The 20830-nt window shown below is 37.6% G+C and overlaps 1 protein-coding gene across 1 annotated transcript in view; it reads right to left on the bottom strand.

The window, feature by feature from the left end:
* Positions 1–917, bottom strand: part of rnd1b (Rho family GTPase 1b) — a 40733-nt gene extending 39816 nt beyond the window's left edge. The window contains exons 1-2 of the mRNA XM_061903467.1: positions 681–917; positions 342–429 (exon numbers count right to left, since the gene is read on the bottom strand). Coding sequence (XP_061759451.1) covers positions 342–429; positions 681–800 — 208 coding nt within the window. The 5' untranslated portion in view covers positions 801–917. The remainder of the gene's footprint in view (positions 1–341; positions 430–680) is intronic.
* Between the last annotated feature and the right edge of the window lie 19913 nt (positions 918–20830).

The following is a 20830-nucleotide window of genomic DNA, read 5'->3' as shown; positions in this document are numbered from 1 at the left end:
TTTGGGCACCGACCCCTGGTTAAAGTATTCATCAAAAATAAGGTTTTAGCTTATTGTACATTTGATATTTTGGCCATTGTATCATTACAAACAGTTTTAACATTTAATAAAGTGATTATTTGGTGTACAACTAAATTGGAGCCCACGTACCCCAGTTTGAGAATCACTGCTATTAAACAATGTCCGTCCACTGGAGAGGACATTAGGATGAAAAGAAAGACAATTATTTCATGCGAAAAAAATAAAATAAAATCGGGGTCTAATCTTTTAAGACCATATCCACCAACTCAAAAGCACTGCTCACTTTTCCCACACACTTCAAAAGAAATATGCAGAATTACCAGACGTGTCCCACAGACTGAGCTCCACTCTCTGCTCCTCCAGCTCCAGACAGGCGGTGTAGTTCTCAAACACCGTGGGCACGTATGTCTGCGTGGAACAATGAACATGAACATCAGTGGGGGAGGTGTCAGTCTGCCAGCAACAGGTAGAACAAGGGGAATCGAAGCATGCCATGTGAGGAAGAGGAGGGGGCGGGGGGAGTGCTCCAAAAAAGGGTAACGTGATTTGCTAAATTTGAGCACGTGATTTGTTTAATTGGCGCTGCTGCAAAATCACGCAATACTTGAATATGTGAAATGTGGGCAGATGACGATATTTGGTCGAAGAGTCCGACGTACCTCAGGATAACAGTCCTTGGCCAGCACTTGCAACATCGCCGTTTTCCCGCATTGGACGTCTCCCACCAGGACCAGCTTACATCTCACCACCATGGGCTGCGTGTTTCTCCTTTCCTTCATGGTGGCCACAGTAGTCCAATGTATCTTCGTGGAAGAGTGGCGAATAGAAGAAAGAAAGAAGAAGATGGGGGAGGAAGCGTCCAAGTGTCACGTCACACACGGAGGATGTCCGCAGTTGATGTGATTGACTTTGCCACTGTGGCTCTTTATAGAGGAGGAGGCAGCCAATAGGAGTCTCTCTCTCTCTCTTTCTCTCTCTCTCTCTCGTTCTCTCTCTCTCTCTCTCTCTCTCTCTCTCTCTCTCTCTCTCTCTCTCTCTCTCTCCCTCTCTCTGCATGCACTCACTGTCACATGGCAAATGTCCTGATCCATATCAAATATATCGCAGGTGTTTTTGTTAGCCCACTGCATATTGTCGAAATAAAATCAAACAAAACAGTACAAATGTCAGAAAAAATATCAAAACAATTAATGTTCTGTAATGAGAAAAAAACGTAAAATTTGATGTTAATAACAAGATGTTACAGTGGGGCAAAAAAGTATTTAGTCAGCCGCCGATTGTGCAAGTTCTCCCACTTAAAATGATGACAGAGGTCTGTAATTTTCATCATATGTACACTTCAACTGTGAGAGACAGAATGTGAAACAAAAATCCAGGAATTCACATTGTAGGAATTTTAAAGAATGTATTTATAAATTATGGTGGAAAATAAGTATTTGGTCAACCATTCAAAGCTCTCACTGATGGAAGTAGGTTTTGGCTCAAAATCTCACGATACATGGCCCCATTCATTCTTTCCTTAACACGAATCAATCGTCCTGTCCCCTTAGCAGAAAAACAGCCCCAAAGCATGATGTTTCCACCTCCATGCTTCACAGTAGATTTGGTGTTCTTGGGATGCAACTCAGTATTCTTCTTCCTCCAAACACGACGAGTTGAGTTTATACCAAAAAGTTCTATTTTGGTTTCATCTGACCACATGACATTCTCCCAATCCTCTGCTGTATCATCCATGTATCCATTTTGGTATAAATTCAACTTGTCGTGTTTGGAGGAAGAAGAATACTGAGTTGCATCCAAAGAACACCATACCTACTGTGAAGCATGGGGATGGAAACATCATGCTTTGGGGCTGTTTTTATGCTAAGGGGACAGGACAATTGATCCGTGTTAAGAAAAGAATGAATGGGGCCATGTATCGTGAGATTTTGAGCCAAAACCTCCTTCCATCAGTGAGAGCTTTGAATGGTTGACCAAATACTTATTTTCCACCATAATTAACAAATAAATTCTTTAAAATTCCTACAATGTGAATTCCTGGATTTTTTTTTACATTCTGTCTCTCACAGTTGAAGTGTACCTATGATGAAAATTACAGACCTCAGTCATCATTTTAAGTGGGAGAACTTGCACAATCGGTGGCTGACTAAATACTTTTTTGCCTCACTGTATGTAAGGAAGGAGTAGACAGCACAGAAAACAAGGGGTCATAGTACTTGTAAATGGTAAATGGGTTTTACTTGTATTGCACTTTTCTACCTTTTTAAGGGACTCAAAGCGCTTTGACATTATTTCCACATTCACTCATTCACACACACATTCACACACTGGTGGCGGGAGCTGCCATGCAAGGCGCTAACCAGGACCCATCAGGAGCAAAGGTGAAGTGTCTTGCTCAACGACACAAGGGCATGACTAGGATAGTAGAAGGTGGTGATTGAACCAGGAACCCTCAGGTTGCTGGCACAGCCATTCTCCCCACTGCGCCATGCCGTCCCCCTATTTATTTATTACAGTGGTTCTCAACCTGGATTCGATCGAACCCTAAGGGTTCGGTGAGTCAGCCTCAGGGGTTCAGCGGAGCCTCCGCGGAGGTCAAGACACACCAGACTCATCGTGTAAATAAAAACTTCTCCCGACGTAGTATGGATACCCCCAAACATGTTCCCAAGGTATAGCTCGGTTGGTTGAGTGGCCGTGCCAGCAACTTCAGGGTTCCAAATTTGATCCCCGCTTTCCGCCATCCGAGTCACTGGTGTTGTGTCCTTGGGCAAGACCCTTTACCCACCTGCTCCCAGTGCCACCCACACTGGTTCAAATGTAACTTAGATATTGGGTTTCACTATGTAAAAGCACTTTGAGTCACTTAAGAAAAGCGCTATATAAATATAATTCACTGCACTTCACCCTAATTTTCTATCTGATTTGCAAGTGTGTAATTTTTTGTGGTTCATGCACGGTTCATTTTGTGTACAAGTAAAAAAAACATATAACTTTGTCTTAAATTTGAATTTTTTTTTCTTTTTTTTTTCACTAAAAAAGGGTTCAATGAATGCGCATATGAAACTTGTGGGGTTCGGTACCTCCAACAAGGTTAGGAACCACTGATTTATTACATATATATTTAGAATGTATATACAAAAACAGACAATAATCTAAATCAACTGGAAAATGGAGTGTGACTAGATCCAAGAGTGTGTATGGTGCGTGACTATGTGTGAATTAACTGTTTTGTGTTACCGAGAGTGTTGAGCGAGAGTCGGAAGTCCCAGAGGGGAAAAGCAGGCGGGGTATAGCGAGGCGTCAACAGGTCCGTCTCCAGGCGAGATGTCGAGATCCAGCAGGGGCAGCCAGAAGGGAACAACAAGGGAGACGAGACGCACAGCTCGTCACGTGGAAGGAAGGCAGAGGTACTCGGACAGATTATTACGTTCTGGCCCGGGATAGCAAGTTGTGCAGACTTTTGAAGGCAGGACCGCTTATCAACCACAGGTGTGCTGATCGCTGGTAATTGACTGCAGCTGCTTGCTGCCGCCGGGCGTGGGCGTGTCCTGAGGTGCGCTCCGTGGGACCCATTGATGAGTGAGCATTGGCCTGCGGCCGGGCCGTGACACGAGGTATGTATACTGTGTACTGGTATTTTTTTGTACCGGTTCATAATTGGGTCCAAGAACACCTCCTGATGATGAGGTTAGGTAGGGAGGTAGGTCTTTATTGTCATTGCACAAGTACAACAAAACTTTGTTTTCAGCACAAACCAGTTCAAGATTAGACAAACAAACAGTGTACAGGGTAACAGAACAGAAACGCTGGAGGAGGATGAGTAAGAAAAATACAATCTTGAAGTAGTATTATGCTCTGGGCCTGTTTTGCTGCCAATGGAACTGGTGCTTTACAGAGAGTAAATGGGACAATGAAAAAGGAGGATTACCTCCAAATTCTTCAGGACAACCTAAAATCATTAGCCAGGAGGTTGGTTCTTGGGCGCAGTTGGGCGTTCTAACAGGACAATGACCCCAAACACACATCAAAAGTGGTAAAGGAATGGCTAAATTAGGCTACAATTAAGGTTTTAGAATAGCCTTCCCAAAGTCCAGACTTAAACGTGTGGACAATGCTAAAGAAACAAGTCCATGTCAGAAAACCAACACATTTAGCTGAACTGCACCAATTTTGTCATGAGGAGTGGTCAAAAATTCAACCAGAAGCTTGTGGATGGCTACCAAAAGCGCCTTATTGGAGTGAAAGTTGCCAAGGGACATGTAATTAAATATTAACATTGCTGTATGTATACTTTTGACCCAGCAGATTTGGTCACATTTTCAGTAGACCCATAATAAATTCATAAAAGAACCAAACTTCATTAATGTTTTTTGTGCTCCAATCGCTCTATCACAAAAAAATAAGAGTGGTAAAAATTATTGGAAACTCATGACAGCCATGACATTATGATCTTTACAAGTGTATGTAAACTTTTGACCAAGACTGTATATACCTGCAGTCTGCATACAAAATGTTGCTGGAGGGTTAATAAAAGCCTAAAAAAAAAGAAAGAATAACACTTATTTCAAACCTGCCATGGCAAAATAAATATATTTTAGTTCATATAGTGAAAAAATAAACAGAGTCTGAGTTGAAAGGTCAGAGAAATAGGCTTATAGAAATACTAGACTTAAAAGTGTCGTCATTGGGCTTTCTGTACCATCAAGTGCTGGCCTTCATGATAGGTGACAGTCAGCAGCCTTTCACACCTGATGGCTATACTTCTAACTACTGTATACAAATGTCATTGTATGCAAAGAGAAATTCAAAGACAAAAGTCCATTTCTATTTCTGTTTCTATTCTCAGTTCCATTTCGAAAGTAATGGAAAAAATAGTTGATGAACAGGTTGATAGATACCTTGCTACCAATAAACTAATGTACAAATTCAAATCCGGCTTCAGAACTAACCACTCTACTGACACATGCCTTCTCTATCTGACCGACCACATCAAACATGAGGTGGACGCGGGCAAATACTGCGGCATGGTCATGCTGGACATTCAGAAGACCTTTGACACCGTTATCCACGCTATACTGTTGGATAAGCTCAGAGCGATCGGATTTGATAAAACCTCAACGAGCTGGATGTAATCTTACTTGGAGGGGAGGAAACAGATGGTAGAGGTGAACGGCACCGTGTCCCCTCCCTTCTCAGTAAGCTGTGGAGTCCCCCAAGGCAGTACACTAGGACCTTTACTGTTCCTAATATACGTAAATGACATGCCATCAACATGCGACTGTGAATGGTTCCTGTTTGCGGATGACTCAGCCGTGCTGGTATCTGGAAAGAACAGGTCACAGGTGGAACAAATCCTCAGTGCTGAACTCCTTTATATTTGCACCTGGCTCGCTGACAACAAGCTATCCATACACTTAGGTAAAACGGAATCCATCCTATTTGGGTCCAATATCAACCTTAAGAAAGTCAGTGACTTCACTATAAAAGTGGGTGACATTGTTATCACCAGGAAAGATGAGATCACCTACCTAAGGTCCATTCTAGAGGCCAATCTTTCCTGTGATAAAATGGCAACCAAGGTAATCAAAAAGGTCAACCAGAAAACGAGATTCTTCTACAGAATCTCCTCTCTGGTCAACAAAAGCACTTTGAAGATTCTAGCGGGAACTCTCATTCAACGCTTGCACCTCCTGGTACCCCAGCACCTCCAAAACCCTCAAATCTAGACTCCAAACATCCCAGAACAAGCTAGTCTGGTTACTTTTAGACCGCCACCCCAGATCACACCTCACTCCAACCCACTTCTCCAAAGTGGGCTGGCTCAGGGTGGAGGACAGAGTAAAACAACTTGCACTGAGCCTAGTCTATAAAATCCGCTAGAACTCCCTGATACCAAAGTACATGTCAAACTACTTCCTTAACATAAATGACCGCCATAACCACAACACTAGGGGGAGCTCCACAAACCACGTGAAACCCAGATTTCTTTCTATGCCACATCAATGTGGTATGCACTCCCAACAGGTATAAAAGTAAGTGCATCTCTATATTCCTTCAAAACCGCTCTAAAACAACACCTCCAGGCAACTTCAAGACTTTATTAATACCCTCCTCCATTCACATCCCATCTGCCCGGATTATAAATAAATAACCTAATGTAAATAATCAAATGTATTTCTAATGTATATACTTGTTCTTATGCTATCTGAACTCACTGTGTTCTTTGCTCGCTGTACATATCCTACTAAGTAAGACCTACACTGTTTCAATGTCCATTTCTCTGTTGATGCAATTGTAGGATGACTGAAGTGCTGATATCAACCAAAGCTCCTCATCCCACCCCCCGGATTGTGAAAATGTAAATAATTCAATGTATATATTATGATGATTAACTTGTGTGATGACTGTATTATGCTGATAGTATATATTTTTATCATGAATTGATTAAAGTGGACCCCGACTTAAACAAGTTGAAAAACTTATTTGGGTGTCACCATTTAGTGGTCAATTGTACGGAATATGTACTGAACTGTGCAATCTAGGAAATAAAAGTTTCAATCAATCAAAATCAATCAAATTAAGAGCTCTTCCTGAATGTCTGGCAGGCTCATTTGCTTACTACTGACATGCAATTAGAGCCTCCTTGCAGGGTTCTTCTTGACCCCTGTGAGTCAGAGTAGAGCCCCCTTGTCCTCAACCCCTTCATGCTGTCACCTGTCTGCGGTTTTACGGCCATGTCAGGCTGACTTCTCGCACACCAGGACATTGAGAGGAAAACTGTCTCTACATGCCGGAACAACAATGGATGAAGAAAACAAAAATGGCCTACATCACAGCTTTTAGTGCTAATAGGATATCTTCAGGCAAAATTGGATGTTCTTTTCAGTCTGGCCCCGTAATGTTCTAATGTGGCCCTTAAATGTCCCCCCCAGGCAAACCTTTACAGACACACACAAGGTATTAACTTCACACAATACTTGCTTCATTCACATTACTTTATTACATGGTTACTTTATAGCAGGAATATCAAACATAACTTCTATTTTATATCAATATAACTCTGTTTTTTAAAATGTGGGGAGAATCAGAAACATGTTGAGTAATTATGTCTACTTCCTGTTCCTGGGACCAATGCCACCACCCACTAGTTATTTGTTATCAAGGCAGTTATAGAAACCCAAAACCTAAGGAACCAGACCTTAAGGGCTGCCACATCATTCAATGTGGCCCACCATATCATTTAACATGGCCCATCATTTATTGTGGACGGTCACAAAATGTATCTTGTCCACGTCATTTAATGTGGCTTACCACATCATTTATATTGTCCGCCACATCATTTAATGTGACATGACATGTCATTTAAAATGGCCCGCCACATCATTCATTGTGGTCCCCCACATCATTTAACATGGCTTACCACATCATTTACAAACCCCTTTTACATATGAGTTGGGAAATTGTGTTAGATGTAAATATAAACGGAATACAATTATTTGCAAATCCATTTTAACCCATATCCAGTTGAATATGCTACAAAGACAACACATTTGATGTTCAAACTGATTTTTTTTTGTGCAAATAATCATTAACTTTAGAATTTGATGCCAGCAACACGTGACAAAGAAGTTGGGAAAGCTGGCAATAAATACTGATAAAGTTGAGGAATGCTCATCAACCACTTATTTGGAACATCCCACAGGTGTGCAGGCTTATTGGGAACAGGTGGGTGCCATGAGTGGGTATAAAAGCAACTTACATGAAATGCTAAGTAATTCACAAACAAGGATGGGCTGAGGGTCAACAATTTGTAAGCAAATTGTCAAACAGTTTTAGAACAACATTTCTCAACGAGCTACTGCAAGAAATTTAGGGATTTCACCATTTACGGTCCGTAAAATCATCAAAAAGTTTCAGAGAATCTGGAGAAATCACTGCACGTAAGCGATGATATTACGGACCTTTGATCCCTCAGGCGGTACTGCATCAAAAACCGACATCAGTGTGTAAATGATACACCACATGGGCTCAGGAACACTTCATAAAACCACTGTCAGTAACTACAGTTGGTTGCAACATCTGTAAGTACAAGTTAAAACTCTACTATGCAAAACCAAAGCCATTTATCAACAACACCAAGGAACGCTGCCGGCTTCAAAAAGGCCCGAGCTCACCTAAGATGGACTGATGCAAAGTGGAAAAGTGTTCTGTGTTCTGACGAGTCCACATTTCAAATTATATTTGGAATCTGTGGACGTGGTGTCCCCCGGAACAAAGAGGAAAATAACCATCCGGATTGTTCTAGGCGCAAAGTTCAAAAGCCAGTATCTGTGATGGTATGGGGGTGTATTAGTGCCCAAGGCATGGGTAACTTACACATCTGTGAAGGCACCATTAATGCTGAATGGTTCATACAGGTTTTGGAGCAACATATGTTGTCATCCAAGCAACGTTATCATAGACGCCCCTGCTTATTTTAGCAAAACAATGCCAAGCCACGTGATACAACAGCATGGCTTCGTAGTACAAGAGTGCGGGTACTTTCCTGGCCCGCCTGTAGTCCAGACATGTCTCCCATCAAAAATGTGTAGCGCATTATGAAGCGTAAAATACGACAACAAGACCCCTGACTGTTGCACAACTTAAGCTGTACATCAAGCAAGAATGGAAAAGAATTCCACTTTCAAAGCTTCAACAATTAGTTTCCTCAGTTCCCAAACGTTTATTGAGTGTTGTTAAAAGAAAAGGTGATTTAACACAGTGGTGAACATGCCCTTTCCCAACTACTTTGGCACATGTTGCAGCCAAGAAATTCTAAGTTAATTATTATTTGCAAAAAAAAAAAAAGTTTATGAGTTTGAACATCAAATATCTTGTCTTTGTAGTGCATTCAATTGAATATGGGTTGAAAAGGATTTGCAAATCATTGTATTCCGTTTATATTTACATCTAACACAATTTCCCAACTCATATGGAAACGGGGTTTGTATAATGTCCGCAACATCATTTAATGTGACCCGCCATGTCATTAAATATGGCCCGCCACATCATTTATTGTGGTCCACCACGTCATTTAACGTGGCTTACCACGTCATTCATATTGTCCGCTACATCATTTAATGTGATCTGCCATGTCATTTAATATGACTCATGGCCCACCGCATTATTTATTGTGTTTTGTCATAAAATGTATGTTGTACAGCACGCAATTTAATTGGCCTGCCACTTCATTTAATGTGACCCGCCACTACATTTATTGTGGTCGCCCACATTATTTAACGTGGCTTACCACATCTATTATATTGTCCGCAACATCATTTAATGTGACCCGCCATGTCATTATATATGGCCCGCCACATAATTTATTGTGTTCCATCACAAAATGTATGTTGTACACCACATCATTTAATTGGCCTGCCACTTCATTTAATGTGGCCCGCCACATCATTCAAAATGGCCCGCCATATCATTTAAATGTCCGTTTGCACAATGTTGTGTTATCCGTCAAATAAATTAAAGGGGAACTGCACTTTTTTGGGAATTTTGCCTGTTGTTCACAATCCTTTTAAGAGACAAGAACACATGTTTTTTTGTGGGGTTTTTTTTGCATTTTATTTTGTAGTAATTGGTTTGTCCTAGGTGGCTAGCAATACAGCCATGCTGCCTCTAAACCACTCTAAAAAGGCACCCAAACACCACCAACAAAACAATCTGTTATCTGTATAATAACCAAGATGTAGCGACATTGTTATTGTAAGAATGAACACTGGGGTAAGCTTTTTCTAGCGGAGTAACACAAGGTTTTGCGCCGGCATGCTAGGGCATTAGCCGTAAGCTAGCTTCTGCGTCAGCAGCTGAATGGCTAATGTACAACAAAATGCGATAGGACAATAATCTGTATTTACTGAAAAACATGAACAATCATACTACTGCATATGTAAAGTGGTAGCCCACATTACATGTTTTGTTTATACACAGCTAGCCAGACAGCGTATGTGGTTTTAACAACAGACATGACGTGCTGCATGCATCATGATCAAATATTATAGTGACTCAATTGTCCGTTTGATCCAGCTAACCGGGGACTTTTTTTTCCAATTTATTTTTGGTAAGCAAGCCATTTCTGTCAACGTAGCTTGGCTCCGAAACTCAACATCTACACCATCAAGTCATGCCGGTCCTGACTCTCTTGGGTTCCGTTTGCGCTAACATTTTTCACTCTCTTTCTTTTAGCCAACCTTCTATAAGCAACAGTTCATCCTCTGTATATTCAGTTTCAAAAAGATGAAGTTGTGAATCCTTGTTTGTCCAAAAATGGTCGTCTTTAATGTCTGTTACCAAGTCTGCCATGATTACAAAACTCTGCCGTTTGTTTATGCAAGTAGGAAAACACATTTTTTGTCATAATTCGGAAGTGCACTGCTATGGAAAGGAAAATAATTGCGCTGAGGAAATAAGTTCCAGTAATGCATAAAATGACCAACATATGGTAAATATTGAACATATAACATATAATTATGAACGCGTCAGTTACTACATTATATATATACTTGCAGTGTGTATACAAAACGTTGCTGGAGGGTTATAAAGTTGTTTTAAAGACTTTTGAAGGCTGCAACAGTGACTCCTGTTAGGTTTGTAAAACACAGCACTATGTCATCAGTTTCTGATTTATTAAATTGTATAACAGTGCAAAATATTGCTCAATTGTAGTAGACTTTCTTGAACTATTTGGAAAAAAAAAATAAAAATAACAAATTTTTGGGGGAAAAATAAAGATGTGATTTAATTATAAATTACTTCTACACATAGAAGTAATCATCAACATAAAGCGCCCTCTTTCGGGATTGTAATTGAGATCCATCTGGATTCATGAACTTAATTCTAAACATTTCTTCACAAAAAAAATAAATCTTTAACATCAATATTTATGGAACATGTCCACAAAAAATATAGCTGTCAACACTGAATATTGCATTGTTGCATTTCTTTTCACAGTTTATGAACTTACATCCATATTTTATTGAGGTATTATTCAATAAATATATTTATAAAGGATTTTAAAATTGTTGCTATTTTTAGAATATTTAAAAATATATATTTCACGTACCACTTGGCATACCTTCAAGTACCCCCATTTGAGAACCACTGTATTAGACAATAGAAGTAAGGGAACTTGTCACATTTAAGAACAAATAGGCCACCCTAACAGTGCTCTGGAGAACTTGTAGATTTTGTTCTTACTTACAAACAAATCCCAGATAAGAAAACATTGGTGAATACAAAAATCTCCTTAAAAACTTTGTAAGTTGACCTAAGAACAAAATTGGTTCTTAAGAAGGAATGCTGAATGGGGCCCATTGTTCTGAGGTCAACCCTTGATAAAAACAAGTTTAACACACTTGTCCTAAATGCTGTCGTTTTCATGTTAGTACGCCTTTGAATGAATTAATGAATGGTTTATTTTGAGCCATGCAAACAAAACAAAAGAATGACATGAAATACAAAACAAATATATATATATATATATACATTCTTTTTACACCTACATTGAAAACATTACATGTGACTAATCTTTTGTAGATGTCAAGATTGGCTCTAAAGGGAGTGGGAAGAAGTAAACTTATTTGGTCCCACTCCTATACATATACAATATATACAGTATATACACAATATATATTACAATAATACATATAATATAATTCAATTCAGTGGTTGCTGCATAGATGCTATATATTATCTATATATAATACATTTAAATTCACACACACTTACATATATACATATGCACACACACATATATACACAACACACACATATATGTACACACATATACAATCCATATACATATATACATACATACACATACACACATAATCACATACATGCACACATGCATATACCCAAAATACACACACACACACACACGCACACACACGCACACACGCACACACACACGCACACACACACACACACACACACACACGCCTATATAAATACTATATATATAATAGTATATATAATATACACTTTTGTCTAAACATTATTAATAGATTTTGGTGCCTATGGGAACAAGCTTTCATTTTGACTGTGATATTAGTGGTTAAAAGTGGATCTGTGGCTGTGGAGCTACTGCTCCTGATCAACAGGACCTGAGGACCACTCTTGCTATGTGTCCTATGCTGTGCATTAAAAGAGATGAGGGGAGCCCCCTGCCAGAGGAGTTATCCACGAACATAAGATCCCCCACTCGCCTGCCCTGTACTCTAGATAGTGTACCCAAATCCCTTTTCTTAGTTTCCATTGGCACCAATTTTTTAGTCAGAATTCATATTTGTTTTTACATTTACAGAATATTAATATTACACAAATTGCATATAGGATTGCACACACACACACACACACACACACACACACACACACCCACACACACACACACACACACACACACACACACACACACACACAATTCAATGTATTCCTCTTGTTGATACTAATTCATATAGTTTAACTAGTTGGGTTAAGTCATAGAAATAATAATAATAATGATAATATCAACAATGTCTAAACAATAATAATAAAGATAATGATAACAATAATAATAATAATAATAATAATATGAACAATAGCAATAGCAATGACAACAAATGATGACAATAATACATATAGACTAATGTAGATGATGATGATAATAACAACATTAATAACAATAATAATCCTTATTAGCCAGTGACGGAGTTTAACACTTAGGCATCCATGTTCACATTCATATACATTGCCCATACCATTTTTTTGTATCTTGTTTTGAACTGATGGACATTTGGACATTGCTTGAGCCCCACATCCAATCCGTTCCAAAGTTTCACTCCACGCACAGACACACACAAACTTTTCCTGGTATTTCTTACTGTTGGAATAGTAAAGATACTACACCCCCTTAGATTATGAACTCCTTCTCTGTGTTTGAAATGTATTTGAATATTGGCAGGTAAAACCTTTCTGTTTGCTTTAAATAGTAATTGAGCTGTATTAAAATCAACTAGATCAGGCAGTTTTAATAATTTAGATTGTAAAAATAAAATATTTGTGTGGGCACAATATCCCACCTTGTGTAGAATTCTTATTGCACGTTTTTGGAGTGTAACCAGGGGATGTAGTGAAGTTTTGTAGTTGTTGCCCCAGATTTCTATGCAATAATTTAGATATGGCAAGACCAATGAACAATATAATAAATGCAGAGCTGTGTAATTTAAGAAGAATTTGGATTTATTGATAATAGAGATGGTTTTGGAGATTTTGCTTTGTATATGTCTTATGTGTGGTTTCCAGCTTAATTTATTATCAATAGTGACTCCTAAGAATTTAATTTCTGACACCGTTTCTAGAATCACGCCATCTATATTTATTGCTGGTCCTGGATTGGAATAGCCGAATAACATAACTTTTGTTTTCTTTAAATTAAGGGATAATTTGTTTATATCTAACCATGTTTTTAATTTTGCGAGTTCATTATTTAGGGTGGATACAAAATTTGTATAATTATCGTTAGAATAGAAAATATTAGTGTCGTCTGCGAATATGACTAATTTTAATACTCTAAATAGGTCATTAATATATAAGTTAAATAACTTGGGACCAAGAACGGATCCCTGTGGAACCCCACAAGCAATGTCCAAATGCCCAGATGTAAACTCGCCCATCTTCACAAACTGCTGTCTTTGTGTTAAATAGCTCCTTATCCAAGTCAAAGCTACTCCCCTTATTCCATATCTGTATAATTTTTTCAGTAATATTTGATGATTAATGGTGTCAAATGCTTTACTCAGATCCATGTAAATTCCAGCTGCATATTTCTTTCTATCTAAGCTATTGGTTATCTCTTCTACTGCATCAATTATTGCCATAGATGTTGACGTTGCTGTCCTAAAACTATATTGACTTTCATTAATTATCTTATGTTTATCTATAAATTTCTCTAATCTAGTGTTATATAATTTCTCTAAGATTTTGGAAAACTGCGGGAGCAAAGAGACAGGTCGGTAGTTTGTGAAGATGTGTTTGTTCCCATTTTTATATATTGGTCTTACCTTCGCCATTTTCATTTTATTAGGAAATTGTCCTGTTTGGAAGGACAGGTTAAATATATAAGTTAGTTGTTTGGTGATGGAATGTATGGTTTTTTTCACAAGTGTCATATCTATGTCAAAACAATCAGTAGATGTTTTATTTTTGCAATTATTAACAACATCTATTATTTCCTCTTCAGTTACTCCCAACAGAAACATACTCATTGGATTCATTTCAATCAGTGACTCCATTTCATTGCTGTTATAATCAGGGATTTTGGCTGCCAATTCTGATCCGACATTTACAAAGAAACTCTTAAAACTCTCCACAACATTATTCATATTATAATTATCTTGGTTGTTATCAGTGAAATAGCTAGGATACGAGTTATTTTTTGATTTGCCTTTAATTATAGTGTTAAGTATTCCCCACACCTCCTTAGTGTTGTTCTTATTCCTATGTAATAGATTGGTATAATATAATTTCTTACTAGTCCTTATTATATCAGTCAATTTATTTTTATATGTTTTATATCTATGTTCAGAGTCTTCAATCAGTTTCTTTGTATATTCATTTTTTGAGCCAGGTTTTACATTAATTAATTTGATGAATTGTCTATATAATGTGTTTTTCTTTTTACAAGCGTTTTGTAAACCCTTGGTTAACCATGGGCACTTTAAAGTTATTTCAGCAAGACAATGACAAGCCACATTCAGCACGTGTTACAACAGCGTGGCTTCGTAGAAAAAGAGTGTGGGTACTTTCCTGACTTTTCCAGACTTGTCTCCCATCGAAAATGGGTGGTGCATTATGTCCTAAAATACGACAGCAGAGACCCCGGACTGTTGAACGACTGAAACTGTATATAAAATAAGAATGGGAAAGAATTCCACTTTCAAAGCTTCAATAATCATTTTCCTCAGTTCTTAAACGTTTATTGAGTGTTGTTAAAAGAAAAGGTGAAGTAACACAGTGGTGAACATGCCCTTTCCCAACTACTTTGGCAGGTGTTGCAGCCATGAAATTCTAAGTTAATTATTATTTGCAAAAAAAAAAAGTTTATGAGTTTGAACATCAAATATCTTGTTTTTGTAGTGCATTCAACTGAATATGGGTTGAAAAGGATTTGCAAATAATTATATTCCGTTTATATCTACATCTAACACAATTTCCCAACTCATATGGAAACGGGGTTTGTATATTGAAAGGATTGTCATTAAATTGTGGTGTGGTACAGCAGTGTTTTTCATCCTTTTTTGAGCCAGGGCAAAAAAAAAATTTTGGGAAAAATTGTGGAGTCACACCACCAGCAGAAATCATTAAAAAATAAAACTCAGCAGCTGATATTGACAGTAAAAAGTGTTGGATAAGAACCCAAACCATAACCAACAATGCATGACTATAGAAGTTTCGTGTCTTCCTTGAGCGCTATTACCCGCACCTGTTTTGTTTTAGCAATTAAGGCTATTTAAGTTGTTGCTATCCTTCTTTGCGGGGACATTGGTGATTGTCATGTCATGCTCAGACGTACTTTGTGGACGGTGTAAGTCTTTGCTGTCGTCCAGCATTATGTTTTTGTTTACTTTGCAGCCAGTTCAGTTTTAGGTTCGTTTTGCATAGCCATCCTTAAACTTCAATGCCTTTTTTTTAGCGTTATTTGCCTTTTGTTTATTTTTGGTTTAAGCATTAGATACCTTTTTACCTTTACACTGCCTCCCGCTGTTGCCTGCATATTGTGATCATGACAAACCATGTTACCGACATCTAAAAAGCAATTACCTACCTGCTGCCACCTACTATTATGGAAGAGTATAACATGGTTACTCTGCCAAGTTGTAGGCACAGACACTCAACAACGGCACGTTTGCAGATTATTATTACTGGTTTGTAAAAAATATTTTTAACCCAAATAGGTGAAATTACATAATCTCCCACGGCGCACCAGACTGTATCTCAAGGCACACTAGGGAAAAACACTGCTAGTTTCAGTATATCTTTTTAACAAGTTGCCACGAAGAAGTCATCTTTCCAAACACAAAAAAAATGTTGCACACACTAGCTCCCTCTACTGGTCACGTTGAGTAATACTTACCTACTCAGTGGTTAGAGTGTCCGCCCTGAGATCAGTAGGTTGTGAGTTCAAACCACAGCAGAGTCATACCAAAGACTATAAAAATGGGACCCATTACCTCCCTGCTTGGCACTCAACATCAAGGGTTGAAATTGGGGGTTAAATCACCATAAATGATTCCCGGGCGCGGGCACCACTGCTGTCCTCTGCTCCCCTCACCTCCCAGGGGGTGGAACAAAGGAATGGTTCAAATGCAGCGGACATATTTTTCCGGACATAGTGTGTGTGTGTGTGTGTGTGTGTGTGTGTGTGTGTGTGTGTGTGTGTGTGTGTGTGTGTGTGTGTGTGTGTGTGTGTGTGTGTGTGTGTGTGTGTGTGACTATCATTGGCACTTTAACTTTAACTTAACTTACTTACTCCACCGATGGCAGGAGAGCTTTTACTAAAAAAAACAAGTTATTCGTCTGGTTGGAATGGAATGTTTATCAAATCAATCGAATCATTTTTGCGTATTTTTTGTAACATTGTGGTTCTTTAAAATAAAAGAAGACAACGACCTATATAGCACAATTTAAAGGGTAAAATAAGCCAGAAGATCGATGCCCAAAAGCGTCTGAATTTACGATAATGAGCCACATTTTATTTTCAGCAACATGGCTGCACCTTTTGATCAAAATAACATATTAGCAGTATTTAAATTATAGAGAAGAACTAATAAAAAGTTGTCTTGTCAATGTTTTTTTTTTAATAGGACAATCAATATATCAAAGATGAATTAATGAAATTACATTTTAAATGGCTGGCCATTTTTTAATACAATCCAGGCTATGGGTCCCCAACCTTTTTTGCACCAGGGAACTGTTAAATGTAGGCATTGGTAGGTCGTGAGTTCAAACCCCGGCCGAGTCATACCAAAGACTATAACAATGGGACCCATTACCTCCCTGCTTGGCACGCAGCATCAAGGGTTGGACTTGGGGGTTAAACACACTTGCCAACCTTGAGACCTCCGATTTCGGGAGGTGTGGGGCGGGGGGTGTGGTTAAGAGTCAAGTATTTCATATACATATATATATATATATATATATATATATATATATATATATATATATATATACATACATATAAGAAATACTTGACTTTCAGTGAATTCTAGCTATATTTATATATTTATTATATATATACATATATATATATATATATATATATATATATATATATATATATATATATATATATATATATATATAGTTTGTGTATTCCGTGCTTGTTGAAATGGTCATGCAGCTGCGTGGTGACTCTGAAATAACAATGTAACAATCAGATCACATGAAAACAGCTAAGACAATATAAGTCATACGGGAAAAAGCATTTTTAGACAATATGATTTGCTTGAGCGGCTGGGGGACCTCAAACAATGGATTAGAAAAAACAGATTTTTTATTTTTTTTTCTTCGTCATGAAAAAGGGACGTTTTTGTGGTTGGTGCACTAATTGTACGTGTGTATTGTGTTTTTTATGTTGATTTAATAAAAAATTTAAAAAAAAAATTAAAAAAAAAAATATATATATATATATATATATATATATTTAGTATTTATTTAAAAAAAAATAAAAATGAATAAAAAATTCTTCTGCGGCCCAGTACCAATCGGGCCACGGCCTGGTCCGCGGCCTGGTGGTTGGGGACCACTGCTCTAGATCACTAAGATCTTCTGAGACCAATCTGTTAGCGGTTCCCAGAGTAAACTCAAATCAAAGGAGAGCATCATTCAGTCACTACGCAACAAATAGCTGGAATAAACTTCCTGAAGGTGACAGACTTTCCCCAACTCTGACTACTTTTAAAACTAAACTGAAAACTTTTATGTTCACCTTAGCTTTCAGCTAAATCTTTTAATCTTTTAACTTTTTAACATCCGCACTGTTTTTATTTTTATTGTTTGCATTTTAATTTTGCTTTTATTTTCTTTCATTTCACCTTGTTGTCTGTGAAGCACTTTGAGTCTGTCTTGTGTATGAAAAGTGCAATACAAATAAAGCTGCCTTGCCTAGCCTATGTGAGAGCATTTTAGTTGTTTATGTGAGATCATTTCAGTAGTGTATGTAAGAGCATTTCAGTAGTGCATGTAAGAGCATTTCAGTCGTGTACGTAAGAGAATTTCAGTAGTGTATGTGAGAGCATTTCAGTAGTGTATGTGAGAGCATTTCAGTAGTGTATGTGCGAGCATTTCAGTAGTGTATGTGAGAGCATTTCAGTAGTATATGTGCGAGCATTTCAGTAGTGTATGTGAGAGCATTTCAGTAGTGTGTGTGAGAGAAAAACATTTCAGTTGTTTATGTGAGAGCATTTCAGTAGTGTGTATAAGAGTGTTTCAGTAGTGCGTATACGAGTGTTTAAGTAGTGTGTGTGAGGGAAAAACATTTCAGTTGTTTATGTGGGAGCATTTCAGTGGAGTATGTAAGACGTAATTCTGAATAATCCATTTTCTACCGCTTGTCCCTTATCTTCTGTAATAGTGAGTTATCCTTCTTTTTAAAAATAACCGCTCTCTCTAGACTTCAGTCACGAGCCCCATTTTTTCAAAACTTGGCCAGCTAAAACTCAACTGGCTGCAAAACCAAACACCACTCGAGAAGAAAATGTGCTCGCTTTAAATAGATTCTCTAATTAGTTTGAGCCTTTTGAATTGAGCCACGCTGTGTTAATGTATTTACAACAACGCTGGTGGGGCCTCACTATCAATCATTGAGCCCCCCCCAAAAAACAAACAAAAAAACTCCCTTAGGCATTATTTCAATGTATTATTTATTCCCATCCCTTTTTGTCCAAATGCACTATTGACAAAGATACACCCTGTACACATGTTCATCAGACATGGCTGCATTTATAATACCTTGCACACTGGCATTGGGGACATCAGATCAGACAACTTGTGGGTACAGCAGAACTTGTAGTGTGTTTATTGCATCATAAAGCAGACATTAAAAGGACAAGTAGTGCAAACATACTCAAATATACCTGAGCAGGTATCCTAAAGTCTTAGCTTCTGCCTCCTCAATGCTCAACTTTATATATTGCATAAAGGACATCTAAGAAAATGTGCTTTGGGTTTTTCCAGACAATTGTGACCATTATTTGGAAAAATAGTTACAATTTTGTTTATTTGAAAGAAGGTGCTGTGTTTGCTCTGCTATGAGAGACTACAGGTGAAACTCAAAAAAATTAGAATATCGTGCAAAGTTTTGTTCATACCAGCTATTAGATTAACAAGGTGAAACTAACATACAATTAATATATATTAGGACTTCTCTTGATATAATTTTGAGGCCTATGGAGTAAAAAATATGGAAACATCGACTTGAACATTTCAGAAGATGTGGGTTTTTCAAAAACTGTAAACCATGATCATCCAAACTGTAACAAATAAAAGCTTGACATATTTCACTTTGTATTTAATGAGTTTAAATTAGGGGTGCACAAAAAATCGATTTATAAGTTTTGTTGCTGCCGACACTAAATCGATTCATACTTTTCAAAAATCAATTTAAAAAAAATATGTTTTTAGGATAAAAATAATAATACAAAAAATACCTTTTTAGGCATTCTTCGTGCAACCAGAAGGAGTTTTTCTATTCTGTAACCTATTTTTTTTTTAAAGCTTCATTATAATCATTGTACCAAATAATACAATTCTGAATCGAATCAACACCCCAGGAATCACATGCCTTGTTTATATCACATTTTAGTTTCACATTTTAAGTTAAATTGCTGAAATGGGCTTTCACGTGACATGAAAACTGTTAAAAATTGTTAAAATGTTTTCACCTGTATGCAGCAAAAATCAATGCAAATATTAGCAGCAGCTTTTACATGATTTCAGTGTATCATTCAGAAAAGAATAGTACAGTTCTATGGTGTCCATTAGAGATTTATATGCCGAGGATTCTCTGCATTAGGTGCAGCTTGATTATAACAATAATCATACTAATAATTATTATAATACCTTCATATACAATCTGTACAGTGAAGCTTTGAATATGTGATTGGTTACAGAGGTTGTTGTGAGGATGATCCTGCAAAGAAAGCCCTTCTAGTGGAACATCAATATGCAGCAATTATGTCATGCATTTATACTATTTACAATAATTGCTGTGTCAAGTTGATCAGTTTTACATGATGATTGCATGCACTTGTGGAAGTACAATTAGCCAAAGCGGCAAAACAAACGGGAATAAAGTAAATAAAAACTGCAACGTTTTGATGAAGCTGTTATATGTTTATACTGTAGAATTATTGTAAGTTGATATTTTGTATTTCAAATGCTGCATTTGTATTATTTCCTGGATGGTCGAGAACCTTGTAATAAATGAAACATACCACAAGAGGTCGTACTCTTTGCAGGTAGTGGTAGAGCTGGACAACTGTCAAGTTCTTACCAAAAAGGCAAAATAACTGCAGTAAGTTCACTGGGGAGTAAAAACCTGACTATTATTACATTTGATCACATTATATTCTTTAAATAAGATATGTTCATCTGCATGTATATTTCAAGTCATAAAAATAAAGTGTACAAAATGAATGAAGAAGGTAGTTGTGGTGAGAGTTAATGTTTTTACTCTCCGTATAGAAAAGCTACAACTAAAAGTTGTTCATAGTAAAGTAGG

The sequence above is a fragment of the Nerophis ophidion genome, linkage group LG06 (genome assembly GCF_033978795.1).
Source record: "Nerophis ophidion isolate RoL-2023_Sa linkage group LG06, RoL_Noph_v1.0, whole genome shotgun sequence".
Lineage (NCBI taxonomy): Eukaryota > Metazoa > Chordata > Actinopteri > Syngnathiformes > Syngnathidae > Nerophis > Nerophis ophidion.
The sequence above is the reverse complement of the archived record's forward strand: the minus strand, read 5'-3'. Positions and strand labels throughout refer to the sequence as shown.